The sequence below is a fragment of the Carcharhinus amblyrhynchos genome, chromosome 11 (assembly GCF_965287045.1).
Source record: "Carcharhinus amblyrhynchos chromosome 11, sCarAmb.v2.hapA, whole genome shotgun sequence".
Taxonomy (NCBI): Eukaryota; Metazoa; Chordata; class Chondrichthyes; order Carcharhiniformes; family Carcharhinidae; genus Carcharhinus; species Carcharhinus amblyrhynchos.
The window spans coordinates 95,319,471-95,340,082 of record NC_137334.1 but is presented as its reverse complement, the minus strand read 5'-3'; the positions used below and the strand labels follow the sequence as shown (position 1 = coordinate 95,340,082).

At 50.1% G+C, this 20,612-nt stretch overlaps 1 protein-coding gene across 1 annotated transcript in view; it reads left to right on the top strand.

The window, feature by feature from the left end:
• Positions 1 to 13,873, top strand: part of LOC145350232 (SPRY domain-containing protein 3-like) — a 321,444-nt gene extending 307,571 nt beyond the window's left edge. The window contains exons 9-11 of the mRNA XM_080199294.1: positions 5,730 to 5,849; positions 7,085 to 7,239; positions 13,728 to 13,873. Coding sequence (XP_080055420.1) covers positions 5,730 to 5,849; positions 7,085 to 7,239; positions 13,728 to 13,862 — 410 coding nt within the window. The 3' untranslated portion in view covers positions 13,863 to 13,873. The remainder of the gene's footprint in view (positions 1 to 5,729; positions 5,850 to 7,084; positions 7,240 to 13,727) is intronic.
• Positions 13,874 to 20,612: the final 6,739 nt, after the last annotated feature.

Here is a 20,612-nt window from a genome sequence, read left to right as displayed (position 1 = left end):
CAGCACCATTCGAGACTCCTCAGATACTGAAACAGGCCATGTTCAAATGCAGCAAGATCTGGACAATATCCAGGCTCGGGCTGACAAATGGCAAATAATGTGGATGTCACACAAATGCCAGACAATGACCATCTCCAACAAGAAACAATCTAATCATCAAACCCTCAACATTCAACAATATTATCTTAGCTGGATCCCACACTATCAACATTCTGGGGTTACCGTACACCAGAAACTGAACTGGACGAGCCATATAAATACAACCAGGACCGAGGCTGGGAATACTGTGGCGAGTAACTCACCTCCTGTCTCCCCAAAGCCTGTCCACAAGTCCGGAGTGTGATGGAAGATTCCCCACTTGCCTGGATGGGTGCAGCTCCAACAACACCATCCAGGACAAAGCAGCCCGGCTTGGTTAGTACCCCATCCACAAACATTCATTCCCTCCGCCAAGCACAGCGACAACCATGTCTGCTATCTACAAGATGCACTGCAACAACTCACCAAGATTCCTTAAGCAGCAACTTCCAAACCCAACACAACTACCATCTAGAAGGACAAAGGCAGCAGATATCTGGGAACACCCCCATCTGCAAGTTCCCCTCCAAGCCTCTCACCATCCTGACTTGGAAATATATCACATTCCTTCACTGTCGCTGTCAAAACCCTGGAACTCCCTCCCTAACAGCACTGTGGGTGTACCTACACCACATTGACTGCAATCGTTCAAGAAGGCAGCTCACCACCACCTTCTCAAGGGCAACTAGGGATGGGTAATAAATGCTGGCCAGCCAGCGACACCCATGTCCCTTGACTGAATATGAAAAAAGGACAGAAAGATTGAATAACAGGAATTTGGGATGAAAGGAGAGAAAGAGAGTAACAGACACTGGGAGACAGAGGGAGGGAGGTGGAGTCACAGACTTTGGGACAGAGCAATTGGAAGAGGGAGAGAGAGAGGTCAGGAACATCTCTGATAGATCATTTTCCTCACACATACGCCTCTATCTTTCTGCAACTTTCTCTATCTTTCGGCGAGCCCCCCCGACCCCCGGCGAATCTCCCCCGACCCCCGGCGAGCCCCCCCCGATCCCCGGCGAATCTCCCCCGACCCCCGGCGAGCCCCCCCCCGACCCCCGGCGAGCCTCTCCCGAGCCCCGGCGAGCCTCTCCCGACCCCCGGCGAGTCTCCCCCGACCCCCGGCGAGCCCCCCCCCGACCCCCGGCGAGCCTCTCCCGACCCCCGGCGAGCCCCCCCCGATCCCCGGCGAATCTCCCCCGACCCCCGGCGAGCCCCCCCCCGACCCCCGGCGAGCCTCTCCCGACCCCCGGCGAGTCTCCCCCGACCCCCGGCGAGCCTCCCCCGACCCCCGGCGAGCCTCCCCCGACCCCCGGCGAGCCTCTCCCGACCCCCGGCGAATCTCCCCCGACCCCCGGCGATTCTCCCCCGATCCCCGGCGAGTCTCCCCCGATCCCCGGCGAGTCTCCCCCGACCCCCGGCGAGTCTCCCCCGACCCCCGGCGAGCCTCTCCCGACCCCCGGCGAGTCTCCCCCGACCCCCGGCGAGCCTCCCCCGACCCCCGGCGAGCCTCCCCCGACCCCCGGCGAGCCTCTCCCGACCCCCGGCGAATCTCCCCCGACCCCCGGCGATTCTCCCCCGACCCCCGGCGAGTCTCCCCCGATCCCCGGCGAGTCTCCCCCGACCCCCGGCGAGTCTCCCCCGACCCCCGGCGAATCTCCCCCGACCCCCGGCGAGTCTCCCCCGACCCCCGGCGAGTCTCCCCCGACCCCCGGCGAGTCTCCCCCGACCCCCGGCGAATCTCCCCCGACCCCCGGCGAGCCTCCCCCGACCCCCGGCGAGTCTCCCCCGACCCCCGGCGAATCTCCCCCGACCCCCGGCGAGTCTCCCCCGACCCCCGGCGAATCTCCCCCGACCCCCGGCGAGTCTCCCCCGACCCCCGGCGAATCTCCCCCGACCCCCGGCGAGTCTCCCCCGACCCCCGGCGAATCTCCCCCGACCCCCGGCGAGTCTCCCCCGACCCCCGGCGAATCTCCCCCGACCCCCGGCGAGCCTCCCCCGACCCCCGGCGAGTCTCCCCCGACCCCCGGCGAATCTCCCCCGACCCCCGGCGAGTCTCCCCCGACCCCCGGCGAATCTCCCCCGACCCCCGGTGAATCTCCCCCGACCCCCGGCGAGTCTCCCCCGATCCCCGGCGAGCCTCCCCCGACCCCCGACGAATCTCCCCCGATCCCCAGCGAATCTCCCCCGACCCCCAGCGAGCCTCCCCCGACCCCCAGCGAATCTCCCCCGACCCCCGGCGAGTCTCCCCCGATCCCCGGCGAGCCTCCCCCGACCCCCGGCGAATCTCCCCCGATCCCCGGCGAATCTCCCCCGACCCCCGGTGAATCTCCCCCGACCCCCGGCGAATCTCCCCCGACCCCCAGCGAATCTCCCCCGACCCCCGGCGAATCTCCCCCGACCCCCCGACCCCCGGCGAATCTCCCCCGACCCCCGGCGAATCTCCCCCGATCCCCGGCGAATCTCCCCCGATCCCCGGCGAGCCTCCCCCGATCCCCGGCGAATCTCCCCCGATCCCCGGCGAATCTCCCCCGATCCCCGGCGAGCCTCCCCCGATCCCCGGCGAATCTCCCCCGATCCCCGGCGAGCCCCCTCCCGACCCCCGGCGAATCTCCCCCGACCCCCGGCGAATCTCCCCCGATCCCCGGCGAATCTCCCCCGACCCCCGGCGAATCTCCCCCAACCCCCGGCGAGTCTCCCCCGACCCCCGGTGAATTCCTGGCTGTGGGAGGAAGAGTAACAGAGAAACATAGCTGTTTACCATTTGATGTATTTTCATAATGTTTGAATTAAATGTGATGCAAATAACAAAGAACAAAGAACAACCCAGCACGGGAAACAGGCCCTTCGGCCCAACGAGCCCGCGCCTCCATCTTAACAAAGCATTTTCCTACACCTACCTTGCCCCGTGTGTATACGAATGGTACCCCTATTATAACCAGATTCAGGGGAGAATAGTGTAGGGACAATTTGTTACACCAGTCAGTCTAAGAGCACATCTTTGGGGTGTGGGAGGAAACCGGAGCGCCCGGAGGAAACCCACGCAACCACAGGGAGAATGCACAAACTCCCACAGACACAGGCCCAAATCCATGTATCTGCACAGCAAACAGTGATAGTCACTGGGCTGTCGTGGTGCCCATCTGCTGGTCCAGGTTTAAGCACACACCACGACGCGAAGTACTAGGCCACTCTCGAAACATCCAAGAGCAGCCCACGCACAACCCACCGTGTGCATGCCCCTCGTTTGACAACAAGGTGGACCACCACCTGCGGATTAAAAGAGAGTCAGCCTTATCCAACTCACTCTGTGCCAAGAACAGAATATTCTTCACCAGAAACTTGTGAATTTTTAAGACAAGTTTATAAACCCCAGGTACAAACTAAAACTGCACACCTTACTCCATATGTGGTGTTGCAGGAAAGGCAACTTTTATTCATTCCCTTGATGTGGATTTTACCAGGACCAGCAATTATTGTCCATGTCTAACTGAAGGTGCTGGTGAGCTGTCTTCTCGAACTGCCATGATGTGGGTATGCCGGCGTTGGACTGGCGTAAACACAGTGAAAAGTCTGACAACACCAGGTTTTAGTCCAACCTATTTATTTGATAATATACTCACTAGCTTTCGGGGTTACCCCCTTCGTCAGGTGAATGTGACCTGACGAAGGGGCTAACCCCGAAAGCTTGTGAGTATATTATCAAATAAATAGGTTGGACTAAAACCTGGTGTTGTCAGACTTTTCACTGTGTTCTCGAACTGCTGCAGGCCATGTGGAGTAGGTACACCCACAGTGCTGTTAGGGAGGGAGTTCCAGGATTTTGACCCAGCGACAGTGAAGGAACGGTGATATATTCCCAAGTCAGGATGGTGAGTGTCTTGGAGGGGGACAATGCAGCACGACTTCCTCACTCTCCTGCTCCAATCTCCTTCAATAGACTGCTTGCTGTCCTAATTGCTTTCTGTGCTTGCCTCCTGGTCTAACTGAGAGAGAATAGAGTTCGAGACAGCTGGATAACTTGTGAACAGGCTGGATTGTTGGGGCTGGTTAGGACAATATTCACTATTCCCTAACTGAAGGGAGGCTGCCACTGATACAGACTGAAATTGAAACTGGATTTTGCTTTGGACAGAGTACGTGTCACTATGTAACAGTGAGAGACCATGTCTTTGCCAGCACAGCTCGCCAAGGGCCCTCAGTCATTACTGAGAGTTAGAGATCATTTCCAAACTTTCTCTCTCTCTGCCTCTCTCACTCTCTCTGTATCTGTGTGTGTCTCTCTCTCTCTCTGTCTTTCTCTCTCCCTCTCTGTGTGTGTGTCTCTTTCTCTGTCTCCCTCCCTCTGTCTCCCTCTCTTGCTCTCTGTCTCAGAAGATGCCCCAGGGTTTCTTGGCTTGTCACTGAGTTCCGCTTACTGCCAAGTTCCTGGAATGAAGAATGGTTTCATTCAAGATCCCAGATCCCCCGTCTCCCCTGTGATAGATGGATAACACTGCCACTTCATAGCAAATGTTCACCCAGCACTGACTGCCCCTCATCCCAGCTCCCTCTCCAGCAGCACTGCTCACTCGATTCCTTCTGTCACTCACACCCTCACACATACACACACTCACACATACACACACTCACACACATCCTCTCACACATATACACACACACCTTCTCATCCTCACACATACGCACACACACACATTCTCTCACACACACTCTCTCTCACACACACACTCTCGCAGACACACACACACACACACACACTCTCACAGACACACACACACACACACACACACACACACTCTCACACACACACACACACACACACACAGACTCTCACAGACACACACACATACAAATACATGTGCATGCATTTACATACACACAAATTCACACACTCATAAACTCACATTTACACAAACAGGCTCACACCCTAATACACTCACACGCACTCTTTAACACACAGGCTCACAAACTCATACACTCACTTTTACACACACAAACTCACACACACACTTTTGCACAGACACAGGTTCATAGACTCATACGCACACACATAGACTCACTGTCTCACACTTATTCACTCACACACAGAGAAGCTCACACACTCAGACATTTACATGCACACAGACTCACTAATGCACACACTCACATTTTTACACATTCTGAGGCTAATGTATCACACACATTTCTTTCTTGGCCTCCCTCCCACTGGGTGATAATCTTTAAACGGCCTTGCTGGTTGTCTATCCCAGAGAAATTCTATTGGCCCACGTCTGCTTCAGTTGCTTTTAGAACAGGGAGTTACATTTTGACGTCTTAGCTCAGAAGTATGTGAAAAGTTGAAGGATAAGGGAATGCCAGTCGATCGGAAGGTTCAAGCTCCCCAGGGGGTGGAGTGTTCTGTTTCATCTCACTTGGTGAAATGCCAGTTTGGATATTGTAACCATCTGACAATCCCCTTTGCCTTCAAATAATTTTTGTTTTTTTCAGAAAAGAAAGATTAGAAATTGTCTATTGAAAGAAAACGAGGCACATTCTCACAACATCTTTAAAAGTGTGCTGGCGTTGAAATAACATCAGAGATTTATGCAAATTCCTCAGGAATAAATAATTTGTTTTTTTTTTACTCATTATTTCTAACTCTTGCCTTTCAGACGATGGGAAGATTTTCTACGGCAGTGGTGCGGGAGATCCATTTGGACCTCGCTGTTACAAGGGAGACATCATGGGCTGTGGAATCATGTTCCCCCGAGACTTTCACCTGGATAGTGAAGGTGTGTACTCCCCACAAAACTGTGTGTATTCTCTGTGTACACCCCAGCCTCCGCTTGCCCATTCCCTACACATCCCCTTTCCGAGAACTACAAGACATTCCGGAATAAGGACACTCAGTCTGGCTGCCATGTCCTGAATTCTCTGCCTCACTGTCAACATCCTGGGGGAGGGGACACCATTGACCAGAAACGGAACTGGACCCAGCCATATAAATGCAATGGCTGCAAGAACATGTGAGAGGCTGGGAACCCTGCGGCAAGTAACTCACCTCCTGATGCCCCCAAAGTCTGTCCACTGTCGAAAAGGCACAAGTCAAGAATGCGAAGGAGTATTCCACACTCGGTTAAATTTATTATTCTGCAGGATGTGGGCGTCACTGGCCAGCATTTATTGCCCATCCCTTATTGCCCTTTGAGAAGGTGGTGGTGAGCTGCCTGCTTGAAGGTTCACCCAAAGCACCGTTAAGGAGGGAGTTCCAGGGTTTTGACCCAGTGTCAGGCTGGAAATTTCCAATTTATTTTAGTGTCAGCTTTGGTGGGAAAAGTAGGATTGAGCTTGCTGGCTGCACTGCCCGATTTTCACAACATATTTTAGACATCCTTAAATAAAGGTGAAGGCGTGAGTCCCACCATAATGTGCTGTAGGGAGGGGGAGGGCACTCTGAGGCCACCCTACCCGCAATGGAGGCTCTTCAATAATCGGGGGGGGGGGGCCAAAATTAGAGAAGTGAACCCCCCCCCCCCCCCCCCCCCGGCACAATTACAGAATCCCCTCGGGGACAGTGCCACGGGGCAGTGCCAGGGTGATGTTCATCAAGTGTACGTCCTGAGGAGATGTTGTGATTGGCTCATGTGATTGGAGAGTCAGACGTGCGTGGGGAGTTATATCGGGTGTAAATAACTGATCTATATTGATAATTAGATGTAAATGGAGATCCCAACTTTGTGATATCATTGGCCGGAGGGGAAAATCCATCGGGGAAATTGCGTTGTTGTAAGTGCCGTTGTGAGATTCTCATTCCATTCCCCCTCTGCCAACCCCCACCCACCAAAAACACCCTCCCCCACACCCTCATCCCCACTTTCACACCCCCAGTAAGAACCATCACTGAAACCCATGGAGAATGGGGCTGGAGGGCTAGAACCAAACCGATTGTCATCTTACTGATTTACAACCAGTGAATTTGTGGGAATCCTCACTCTCTGAGTGTCTCTTTCTTCACTCTGTGATTCAGGGGAGGGTGGGAGTGATGGGAAAGAGTGTTTCGAGCGATACAAAGAGAGGCTGAGAGAGCTGCGAGGCGCCGTGTTGTACTGTACCGACTCGGAAGAAGAGGATGAAGATGATGAGCGATGTGGAGCGATGCCACAACATTCACAGAAAGCTGTGGTGAGTCACTCACAACCTGAACACAGCACCAGATCGTCTCTGCCCCAGCCCTCTGCACCTCCAACCCCACCCCCCCAACCCCCCCCGCAAATCCCTCCACCCCGGGCACTGCATTCGTTATTTGCTGCCGTTCAAAAAAGAGGCATTTTTTGGAGATTGAAAGCAGACAATCTTTCGATTTGATTTATTATTGTTACATGAATTCAGATGCAGTCCGAGGGTTCTGAAAGAAATGGCGGAGGTGATAGTGGATGCCTTGGTGGTTATTTTCCAGACGTCGCTGGATTCCAGGGAAGTGCCGGAAGATTGGAAAACGGCTAATGTTACGCCGTTGTTTAAGAAGGGTGCCAGGCAAAAGGCAGGGAATTATAGGCCGGTTAGTTCAACGTCTGTTGTAGGTAAAATGTTAGAATCCGTCATTAAGGAGGAAATAGCGAGGCATCTTGAGGGGAATTGCTTGATAGAGCAGACGCAGCACGGTTTCGTTAAGGGGAAGTCGTGTCTGACAAATTTACTGGAGTTCTATGAGGATGTGTCTAGGGCGGTGGATAGAGGAGAGCCGGTGGATGTGGTGTTTCTTGATTTTCAGAAGGCGTTTGACAAGGTCCCTCACAAGAGGTTATTGCAGAAGGTCAGGGGACATGGAGTTGGGGGTAGGGTGTTAGCGTGGATAGAGGATTGGTTGTCAAATAGGAGGCAGAGAGCGGGGGTCAATGGGTGCTATTCGGATTGGCGGTTGGTGACTAGTGGAGTGCCCCAGGGGTCGGTGCTGGGGCCTCAGCTATTTACCATTTATATAGATGATCTGGAGGAGGGAACCGAGTGTATGGTGTCAAAATTTGCTGATGACACCAAGATTGGTGGAAGGGCAAATTGAGCGGAGGGCGTGGAGAGTCTGCAGAAGGATCTAGATAGGCTGGGTGAATGGGCCAGGAACTGGCAAATGGAATTTAATGTTGGCAAGTGCGAGGTGGTCCACTTTGGTAGGAATAATGGTAGGAAGGATTATTACTTACGTGGCGAAAAACTGCAGCAGGCGACGGTGCAGAGGGACCTTGGGGTCCTTGTGCATGAGTCGCAAAAACCCAGCTTGCAGGTGCAGCAGGTGGTCAGGAAGGTGAATGGGATGCTGGCCTTCATAGCGAGGGGGATTGAATATAAAAGTAGGGAGGTCTTGCTGCAGCGGTATAGGGCATTGGTGAGGCCGCAGCTGGAGTACTGTGTGCAGTTTTGGTTGCCACATTTACGCAAGGATATTTTGGCCTTGGAGGGAGTGCAGAGGAGGTTTACTAGGTTGATACCGGAGTTGAGGGAGTTGAGCTATGAGGAGAGGCTGAATAAACTAGGCTTGTACTCGTTAGAGTTTAGAAGAATGAGGGGAGATCTCATTGAGACGTGTAAGATGATGAATGGGATGGATAGGATAGAGGTGGAGAGGCTCTTCCCGCTCAGAAAGGACAGTAGGACTAGAGAGCACAGCCTCAAGATAAAGGGGGGGGGTGCGGTTTAGAACGGAGTTGAGGAGGAACTTCTTCACTCAAAGGGTGGTGAATCTCTGGAATTCTCTGCCCATTGAAGTGGTGGAGGCTGCCTCGCTAAATATTTTTAAGATGTGGGTTGATGGGTTTTTGATAAGTGAGGGGATTAAGGGTTATGGGGAGAGGGCGGGAATGTGGAACTGAGCCACAACAGATCAGCCATGATCTTATTGAATGGCGGGGCAGGCTCAAAGGGCTAGATGGCCTACTCCTGCTCCTATTTGTTATGTTCTTATGTTCAAAAGGATTGTTTCTTATAGACAAAGCAGACCATTCATAGAGTACACAAGGAAGAAGGGAAGGAAAGAGTATAGAATGTAGTGTTTCAGTCATAGCTTGGTTTAGAGAAAGAACATAGAACACTACAGCACAAATAGGCCCTTCGGCCCACGAGTTGGGCCGATCACATCAATACCCACCAATCCATAGACCTATCTGTAACCCCCAATCCCATAAAACCCCATATACTCATCCAGAAGTCTTTTAAAAGACCCCAGCGAGTTCACCTCCACCACCACTGATGGCAGCCGATTCCATTCACTCACCACCCTCTGAGTGAAAAACTTACCCCTAACATCACTTCTGTACTTGCCTCCCTGCACCTTAAATCTGTGTCCTCTCGTAGCAACCATTTCAACCCGGGGAAATAGCCTCTGAGAATCCACCCTATCTATTCCTCTCAACATTTTATAAACCTCTATCAGGTCGCCTCTCAACCTTCGTCTCTCCAGGGAGAAGAGTCCCAGCTCCCTCAACCTAACTTCATAAGGCATGCCTCCCAATCCAGGCTACATCCTTGTAAATCTCCTCTGTACCTTTTCAATAGCTTCTACGTCTTTCCTATAGTGAGGCGACCAGAACTGCGCACAGTACTCCAAATGAGGCCTGACAAGGGTCTTATAAAGTTGCAGCATTACCTCCCGATTCCTAAACTCAATCCCTTGATTAATGAAGGCCAGTACACCATATGCCTTCTTGACCACATCCTCCACCTGCGAGGCCCATTTAAGAGTCCTGTGGACCCGGACCCCAAGATCCTTCTGCTCTTCAACACTGCTAAGACTCCTGCCCTTGATAGTGTACTCGTTCATCCCATTGGTCCTGCCAAAATGGACCACTACACATTTATCCGCATTGAAGTCCATCTGCCACTTCTCCGCCCAGTCCTGCATCCTATTTATGTCCTGCTGCAACTTCTGACATCCTTCCAGACCATCCACAACACCATCGATCTTCGTGTCATCAGTGAACTTACTAACCCATCCCTCCACTTCCTCATCTGGGTCATTTATGAAAATGACAAACAGCAAGGGTCCTAGAACAGATCCCTGGGGCACTCCGCTGGTGACTGACCTCCATGCCGAAAAAGACCCATCCACAACCACTCTCTGCCTTCTGCAGGCAAGCCAGTTCTGGATCCACAAGGCCAAAGCCCCTTGGATCCCATGCCCGCTCACCTGCTCAAGAAGTCTTGCATGGGGGACCTTATCAAACGCCTTGCTGAAGTCCATGTAAACCACGTCTACTGCTCTTCCTTCGTCAATGTGTTCAGTCACATTTTCGAAGAACTCAACTAGGCTCGTGAGGCATGACCTGCCCTTGACAAAACCATGCTGACTATTTCTGATCATGCTAAACTTCTCCAAATGCTCATAAATCTTGTCCCTCAGAAGCCTCTCCAGCAACTTACCAACCACTGAGGTCAGACTCACCGGTCGGTAATTTCCCGGGCTATCTCTGTTCCCTTTCTTGAAAATAGGAACCACATCCGCAATCCTCCAATCTTCCGGACCCTCTCCCGTCTCCATCGACGGCGCAAAGATCATCGCCAGGGGTTCTGCAATCACTTCCCTCACCTCCCACAGCAACCTGGGGTACATCCCATCTGGTCCCGGCGACTTGTCTATCTTGATAGAATTCAAAAGTTCTAACACATCCTCTTCCTTAATATCTACATACTCAATCTTTTCTATCTGCTGCAAATCCGTAGCAAAATCTCCCAGATCAGTTTCCACTGTGAATACTGAGGCAAAGTACTCATTAAGCACCTCTGCCATTTCTTCGGGTTCCACACAGACCTTTCCCCCTTCACCTTTTATAGGTCCTATCCCTTCTCTTCTCATCCTTTTACTTTTCACATATTTATAGAAGGCCTTGGGATTCTCCTTAATATTACTCGCCAAGGCCTTCTCATGACCCCTTCTGGCGCTCCTAATTTCCCTTTTACGCTTCTTTCTACAATCCTTATACTCCTCAAGATCCTTAACATCTCCTGAAAGAAAGAGCAACTTAGTGCGAGGTAGGTCCATTCAAAAGTCTGACAGTAGTAGGGGAGAAGCTGTTCTTGACTCAGTTGGTACCTGTGTGCAGACTTTTGTATCTTATTTTTTTCCAATGGAAGCAGATGGAAGAGAGAATGTCGGGGATGCGTGGGGCCCTTAATTATGCTGGCTGCTTTTCCAAGGCAGTGGGAAATGTAGACAGAGTCAATGGCTGGGAGGCTGGTTTGTGTGATAGATTGGGTTACATTCAGGACCTTTTTGTAGTTCCTTGCGGGCTTGAGCAGAACAGGAGCCCAGACCAAGCTGAGATACAACCAGAAAGAATGCTTTCTGTGGTGCATCTGTAACGTTTGATGAGAATCAGAGTGGATATGCCAAATTTCCTTAGTCTTCTCAGAAAGTAGAGGCGTTGGTGGGGCTTTCTTAACTATCTTGTGGGCATTGGTTTGTGGGGGGGGAAAAACCAGGAAAGGTTGTTGGTGACCTGGACACCAAAAAACTTGATTTTGACCATTTCCATTTCATCCCCATTCTTCTCCGCAGGTTCATAGTTATTGAGTCTTGGAGGAAATTGCAAAGATGATGTAGGAGAGGCTGACTCGAAAGCAGAGGGCCTGACACTGTCAGATTGCCCTCACAACCTGACTCATCTCGTTGTTGGCCAATTGGGTACAAAATCTGCCACCCTTCCCTGGTTTGCTGGTTCAATCCCCTCACCAATCTGTTTGCTTCTTGACCACATGGACTTCATCCAGCAATCCCATTGGTTGTGATACATTAGGACATCCTCGGTCACAGATACTCATTCTGTCCTTTTGCCAAAAGCGCCTTCCCTGGCGAATGTCTCAAAAGACGAGAATTTTATATTTGAGTTGGGACCCGGTCTCGAAGACACTTCACAGAATCGTAGCGTGGATGTAGCTGCAGACCATTTGGTCCAGTGGGTGTGTGCTAGCTCATTGAGTGAGTTATCCAATTAACCCCCTTCTTCCCAAAGCTCTGAAAACAGTTTCCCTTTCGATTTTCAGTGAATTCTCTTTTTAAAGTTATTATTTGAATCCAACAGCCGGAATCTTCCAAATCACAACATCCCAACAGCGAGAAACAACTCTCAGCTCCTGCAAAAACAGAAAATGCTGGAAAATCTCAGCAGGTCTGGCAGCATCTGTGGAGAGAGAATAGAATAAAAAGTCTGACAACACCAGGTTTTAGTCCAACCTATTTATTTGATAATATACTCACAAGCTTTCGAGGGGACTGCCTCTTTGTCAGGTGAATGGAGAGTTCTGGCCTCAGACAGAGCATATAAAGCGCAGACAGTTTAGAGATTACTGATTAGAATGCGAATCCTTACACCTAACCTGCTGTTCAAGACCTGAAGTGGCTGATAATGTGAGTGGAAGGAGCACTGATCACAGTTTAAAGAGATGTGTATTGTCTCCAGACAGTACAGTAAGTGAGGTTTTGCAAACCCAGGCAAGTCACGGGGGTTACAGATAGTGCGACATGAACCCAAGATCCCTGTTGAGACCGTCCTCATGTGTGCGGAACTTGGCTATCAGTCTCTGTTCAGCGACTCTGCGCTGTCGTGTGTTGTGAAGGCCGCCTTGGAGAATGCTTACCCGAAGGTCAGAGGCTGAATGCCCGTGACCACTGAAGTGTTCGCCAACAGGAAGGGAACAGTCTTGCCTGGTGACTGTCGAGCGATGTTCATTCATCTGTTGTCGTTCCCTTCCTGTTGGCGAACACTTCAGTGGTCACGGGCATTCAGCCTCTGACCTTCGGGTAAGCATTCTCCAAGGCGGCCTTCATGACACACGACAGCGCAGAGTCGCTGAACAGAGACTGATAGCCAAGTTCCACACACATGAGGACGGTCTCAACAGGGATCTTGGGTTCATGTCGCACTATCTGTAACCCCCGTGACTTGCCTGGGTTTGCAAAACCTCACTTACTGTACTGTCTGGAGACAATACACATCTCTTTAAACTGTGATCAGTGCTCCTTCCACTCACATTATCAGCCACTTCAGGTCTTGAACAGCAGGTTAGGTGTAATGATTCGCATTTTAATCAGTAATCTCTAAACTGTCTGTGCTTTATATGCTCTGTCTGAGGCCAGAACTCTCCATTCACCTGACGAAGAGGGAGTCCCCTCGAAAGCTTGTGAGTATATTATCAAATAAATCGGTTGGACTAAAACCTGGTGTTGTCAGACTTTTTACTGTGTTTACGCCAGTCCAACGCCAGCATACCCACATCATGAGCGAGAATAGAGCCAGGGTTTCAATTCTCTGCACAGATGCTGTCAAACCTGCTGAGATTTTCCAGCATTTTCTGTTTTTGTTTCTGATTCCCGCAGTAATTTGCCTAATTCCCGGCTCCTGCCTGCTTCCTTAACTGATCCCCTTCAGTCTGTGTCCCTCCGGTCACTGACCCCCCCCCCCCCAATCACTGGAAAAGGTTGATGCAAGTTTGTTCTCAGGAAGCAGTTGATTTTGGAGGTGATGGAGATGGAGAGGTCGGTGCAGAGAGTTTCGACCCTGTGCTGAGTCTGAACTCAGTGTCTAACTGAGGGTCGGTGGGTAAGGCCAACAACATTCCCCTTATTCGGAATATCCCAAAGATTCCAAAGCCAGTGCTCTGACTGTGAATCCCTCTTCCTCCAGGTGTTTTTCTCTCGCAATGGGAAGATTATTGGCAAGAAGGAGAGTTGGATTCCGCATGGTGGTTTCTATCCCACCATTGGGATGCTGAGCTCAGAGGAGAAAGTGAAAGTGGATTTCTGTCCACTCAGTGGCTGAGATTAACTGGATGAAACAAATTTGGTGAACATTAATAAACAGAGTGAAACTTCAAACTTGTTCCTTCAGTATTTTGTTCTAATTTTGAGTTGGAGCAATTCCTTTTGAGGGGCAGAAACCAAGTTCTCCCAGTATCTGTCAATGGGCTGAATGGCCATGCGCGAGCTGGGTGATCCCATTTGGATTTGGAATTTGCTGAGTTTGTGGCAATGTTGGTCTCAGTTCAGGGTGGAAACCGGGAAATGGCCATTGGAGCTCACCGGAGGGGGTGTCCCCAGCACTTTGTCCAATGGAAGAAGTGGGATGTTGGGAGGGGTCGCTGTGATTTCTAACTGGCAGTTCACTCACGAGATGGCAGGAAGTCACAGAGCATCTCAAACACTCAGTGGAGGATTGCAAAAAAGTTAAAAATCCCTCTTGACCACAGATGTGAGACCATGAGTGTGGAGGGAGTGAATGCCGTGCCTGTGGACACCACCCCAGGATCACCAGGCAGAGCTTCTGTAACAAGTTAAATTCTCACTGGGGTTCGGAGCCAGATTCTGGACACGGTGGGAGTGATTGACAAATGATAACAACTTTATTAAATATTGAATTATGATTATAATAATAATGATATGACAATTATAATATCATACAGCAATACAGCATGGACAGCCCAGCCAGTTCCATGTCAACCATGGTGCTCTGTGTTTGGCCCATATCCCTCTAATCCTTTCCCATCCGTATACTTATCCAAATGCTTTCTGAAAGTTCCTATTGAACCTGCCTCAACCACTTTCTCTGACAACTCATTCCACATACACACCACCCTCTGCATGAAGCAGTTGCCCCTCAGGTTCCTTTTAAATCTTTCCCCTCTCACCAAAAACCCGTAGCCTCTAATTTTCAATCCCCCTTCCCTATGAGCATTTATCCTATCCATGCTCCTCATGATTTTATACACCTCAATAAGGTCACCCCTCATCCTCCTACATTCCAACGAATAAAGTCTCAGCCTGGCCAACCTCTCCCTGTAACTCAGGCTTAGTAGTCCCGGCAACATCCTTGTAAATCAGCCAAGATCTCATTGAATGACGGAGCAGGCTCAAGGAGCCAGATGGCCTATTCCTGCTCCTAGTTCCCAATTCTTACATTCTTTCTAATTTATCAATGTCTTCCCCGTAACAGGATGACTTAAACGCTACACAACACTCCAAGTGTGGCCTCACCAATAACTCACACAACTGTAACACAACGTCCCAACTCCTACACTCAGTGCCCTGACTGATGAAGGCCAGTGTGTTAAACACCTTCTTCACCGCCCTGTCTACCTGTGACCCGCTTTCAACTAACTATATACTTGTACCCTTTAGTCCCTCTGTTCCTCAACACTCTCCAGGGCCCTATCACTCACTGTATAAATCCTACCCCGGGGCCCTATCACTCACTGTATAAATCCTACCCCAGGGCCCTATCACTCACTGTATAAATCCTACCCCAGGGCCCTATCACTCGCTGTATAAATCCTACCCCAGGGCCCTATCACTCACTGTATAAATCCTACCCCAGGGCCCTATCACTCACTGTATAAATCCTACCCCAGGGCCCTATCACTCGCCGTATAAATCCTACCCCAGGGCCCTATCACTCACTGTATAAATCCTACCCCAGGGCCCTATCACTCGCCGTATAAATCCTACCCCAGGGCCCTATCACTCACCGTATAAATCCTACCCCAGGGCCCTATCACTCACTGTATAAATCCTACCCTGGTTTGACTTTCCGAAATGCAGCACCTCACATTGTTGACTATTGAAGTCCATTTGCCAATCCTCGGCTCATTTCCCGAACTGATCACTATCCCCCTGTAATTTTTGATAACTTACTTTGCTGTCAACATTACTTCCTAATTTAGTATCATCCACAAACTTACTAACCATCCTTGCATGTTCACATCCAAATCATTTCTTTAAATAACCAATAGCAAGGGTTCCAACACTGACCCCTGAGGCACACCATTACTCACAGGCCTCCAGAAGCAACCTTCCACCATCACCCTCTGCTTCCTCCCATCCAGACAAATTTCAATCTAATTTGTTAGCTCTCCCTGGATCCCATGTGGCCTAACCTTCCAGACTAGCTTGCCATGTGGGGCCTCACTAAAGACTTTGTTAAAGTCCATATAAACAACATCTATTGCCCTACCCTCATCCATCCCCTTGGTTGCCTCTTGGAAAAACTCCAAAAGATTCTTCAGACCTGACTTCCCACGCACTGACTGTCCCTAATCAAAACTTAACTTTCCAAACGTTGGTAGATCCTGTCCCTTGGAATTCCCTGCAGTAAATGATAAAAAGAAGTTAAAAAAAAGAAACGCAAGAAACCTGAAAATCACTTCTAGCATCTGTCTGATCAAAGACGTGATTTCGATCTGTGGACTGCGAAACCTTTGAAGTGACCTGGTCACTTTAATCCCAGTGCTCGCTGGACACCCGGCAGGTTTCCAAAGCAGCATTCCATTCTGCAGACAGAATTCCTATTTCGCTCCCTCAGAAGCAGGAGGCGTGGGAGGACCCATTTCAAGTCCTGTGAGTGACAGGAGGCATCAATTTCACTGGAACAAAGAACAAAGAACAAAAACAGCCCGGGGAAACAGGCCCTTCGGCCCAACGAACCCATGCCGCCATTTTAACATTACCAGTCCCCCCTCCACCCATGACCCTTATCTATGCTTATGGCATTCCACATTGAGGGAAAACTAATTTAGGGACAATTTATTACCTCCAATCAGCCTAATAGCACATCTTTGGGGTGTGGGAGGAAACTGGAGAAAACCCACACAAGCACGGGGAGAATGCGCAAACTCCCACAGACACCGACCCAAATCCATGTGTCTGCACAGCAATCAGCGATAGTCACTGAGCTGTCGTCTTGCCCAGTATCTGGTCCAGTTTAAGCACACACTAACGACATGAAGCACTAGGCTAATCTCGAACATCCAACAGCAGCCCTCATGTGTCTATCTAAGTATCCCTTAAACAACTCCACCGTGCCGGCCTCCACCACCTTACTTGGCAGAGCATTCCATACCCCCACTACCCTCTGTGTGAAAAACCTCCCTCTAACATCCAAATTATACCTCAGCCCCCTCACCCTAAGCCTGTGGCCCCTCGTAATGTGTATCCCCAATCTAGGAAAAAGCCTGCCACTGTTTACTCTATCTAAGAACAAAAGAAACAGCCCCAATTTACCCAATCTTTCCGCATACCCCAGTCCTTCCATACCAGACAGCATCCTGGCAAACCTGCTCTGCACTCTCTCCAGGGTCTCCACGTCCTTCCAGTAGTAAGGTGACCAGAACTGGATGCAGTACTTCAGAGTGGAGGGAGGGTGGTGTCACAACCCCTTTATTTAGGGTTAGGGTTAGGGTCAATGGTTTCATTGACTTAGTTGCTACTAAAGTGAATTGTACTCAGTGGATCATGAACAAGACCAAATTCAAATCCTTGGCTGACAGATTTCACGTGTTATTAATATTCCTTGTATTCCCAATGTAGAGAAATATCAAAAAACACAGTGCAGGAGAAGGTTGGAAATCCTGGATTCGAAAGAACAAAGAAAATTCCAGCACAGGAACAGGCCCTTCGGCCCCTCCAAGCCTGCACCGACCATGCTGCCCCCGACTGAACTAAAACCCCCTACCCTTCCAGGGATCGTATCCCTCTATTCCCATCCTATTCATGTACTTGTCAAGACACCCCTTAAATGTCATTACCGTATCCGCTTCCACTCCCTCCCCTGGCAGCGAGTTCCAGGCACCCACCACCCTCTGTGTAAAAAATCTGCCTCGTACATCTCCTTTAAACCTTGCCCCTCACACCTTAAACCTGTGCCTCTCAGTAATTGACTCTTCCACCCTGGGAAAAAGCTTCTGACTCTCCACTCTGTCCGTGCCTCTCATAATCTTGTAGATTTCTATCAGGTCACCCCCCAACCTTCGTTTATCCAATGAGAACAAACCAAGTTTCTCCAACCTCTCCTCATAGCTGATGCCCTCCATACCAGGCAACATCCTGGTAAATCTTTTCTGTTCCCTCTCCAAAGCCTCCACACTTCTGGTAGTGTGGTGACCAGAATTGAACACTGTATTCCAGGCGCAGCCTCACTAAGGTTCTATAAAGCTACAACATGACTTGCCAATTTTTGAACTCAACACCCCGGCTGATGAAGGCAAGCATGCCGTATGCCTTCTTGACTACCTTCTCCACCTGTATTGCCACTTTCAGTGACCTGTGTACCTGTACACCCACATCCTTCTGCTATCAATATTCTTAAGCATTCTGCCATTTACTGTATATTTCCTATCTGCATTGGACCTTCCAAAATGCATTACCTCACATTTGTCTGGATTGAACTCCATCTGCCATCTCTCTGCCCAAGTCTCCAACTGATCTACATCCTGCTGTATCCTCTGATGGTCCTCATCAAAAGAAAATGGCTTCTGGGTCTTCCTAGAAAACACAAATCCTTGGAAATTCTTTGAAGCCCTTGGGAATTACAGATGGGCTTGGAATAGGCGAGCAGGGAATTTTAAAAATATTATTTATTCATGGGATATGGGTGTCGCTGGCTGGCTACCATTTATTGCCCATCCCGAGTTGAGCTTGGAGGGGAGTTAAGAGTCAACCACATTGCTGTGGCTCTGGAGTCAGGTGTAGACCAGACTGGGTAGGGATGGCAGATTTCCTTCCCTAAAAGGACATCAGTGAATCAGGTAGATTTGTCTAACAATCGACATTGGTTTCATGGTCATCAGTAGATTCTGAATTCCAGAATGGTCAAAAATTTACAGCAGGTTTGAAGTGGCGGTGACTAAGCTGAAAGGGTCAGTGGTTTCATTGACTTAGTTGCTACTAAAGTGAATTGTACTCAGTGGATCACGAACAAGACCAAATTCAAATCCTTGGCCAACGGATTTCACGTGTTATTAATATTCCTTGTATTCCCAATGTAGAGAAATATCAAAAAACACAGTGCAGGAGATGGTTGGAAACATAGGAGAAAACCTAGAGGAAATCAGACTGGAAGTTGACTTAGTGGGATTGTGATCAGTCGGGTGTGGACCCCTGGATTAGGAAAAGGAAAGGCGATCCGGGAGTTGTCAGTGGATTGGCAGGACTTTCTGTGGTATTCACATCTTCCAAACATGTTTATTTGGGAGATTTGCTGTTCCTGAAAGTCTCTGGTGAGAATCCTTTTGTTATGAAAGAGCAGAGATATATCCCGGGGACTTGGAGTCAGTTGTTAGAGAAATGATCTCAGATCTGTTCTCACCTGCCTGGACCGGCACCTCCAGCTTCCAGCGTTCTGCATCTCATGCTTCAGAATTAAAGAACTTCATCAAAGACTTTTACCAGCTGAAATCTGACCCAATTTTCTTCCAAATTTTCTGAGTTCTGCCCGCCTGCCGGAGGTGGAAATGTTGAAAGACCCAGTTTGGCTGCAGCCAGTTCCAGGCCAGCATTTTGATGCCACTTTTATTACACAAGACAGCAGAGGTGTGAGCCAAACAGGTAAAAATAGCAAAAAACATCCCATCAGTAACACAGCTAATATCCTCACGGATTCTGCCTGCAATTCTGTGCCAACATTTACATTCATTACAACACAACTGACAGAAACAGCCAGAAACTTGGGAAAAGGACAAATTCTCACACACTGACTCTCACTGGGATACAGTTCCACACACACTGACTCTCACTGGGATACAGTTCCACACACACTGACTCTCACTGGGGTACAGTTCCACACACACTGACTCTCACTGGGATACAGTCCCACACACACTGACTCTCACTGGGATACAGTTCCACACACACTGACTCTCACTGGGGTACAGTTCCACACACACTGACTCTCACTGGGATACAGTTCCACACACACTGACTCTCGCTGGGATACAGTTCCACACACACTGACTCTCACTGGGATACAGTTCCACACACACTGACTCTCGCTGGGATACAGTTCCACACACACTGACTCTCACTGGGATACAGTTCCACACACACTGACTCTCACTGGGATACAGTTCCACACACACTGACTCTCACTGGGGTACGTGTCCCACACACTGACTCTCACTGGGATACAGTTCCACACACACTGACTCTCACTGGGATACAGTTCCACACACACTGACTCTCACTGGGGTACAGTTCCTCACACACTGACTCTCACTGGGATACAGTTCCACACTCACTGACTCTCACTGGGATACAGTTCCACACACACTGACTCTCACTGGGGTACGTGTCCCACACACTGACTCTCGCTGGGATACAGTTCCACACACACTGACTCTCACTGGGATACAGTTCCACACACACTGACTCACTGGGATACAGTTCCACACACACTGACTCACTGGGATACAGTTCCACACACACTGACTCTCACTGGGATACAGTTCCACACACACTGACTCTCACTGGGATACAGTTCCACACACACTGACTCTCGCTGGGATACAGTTCCACACACACTGACTCTCACTGGGATACAGTTCCACACACTCTGACTCTCACTGGGATACAGTTCCACACACACTGACTCTCACTGGGATACAGTTCCACATACACTGACTCTCACTGGGATACAGTTCCACACACACTGACTCTCACTGGGATACAGTTCCACACACACTGACTCTCACTGGGATACAGTTCCACACACACTGACTCTCACTGGGATACAGTTCCACACACA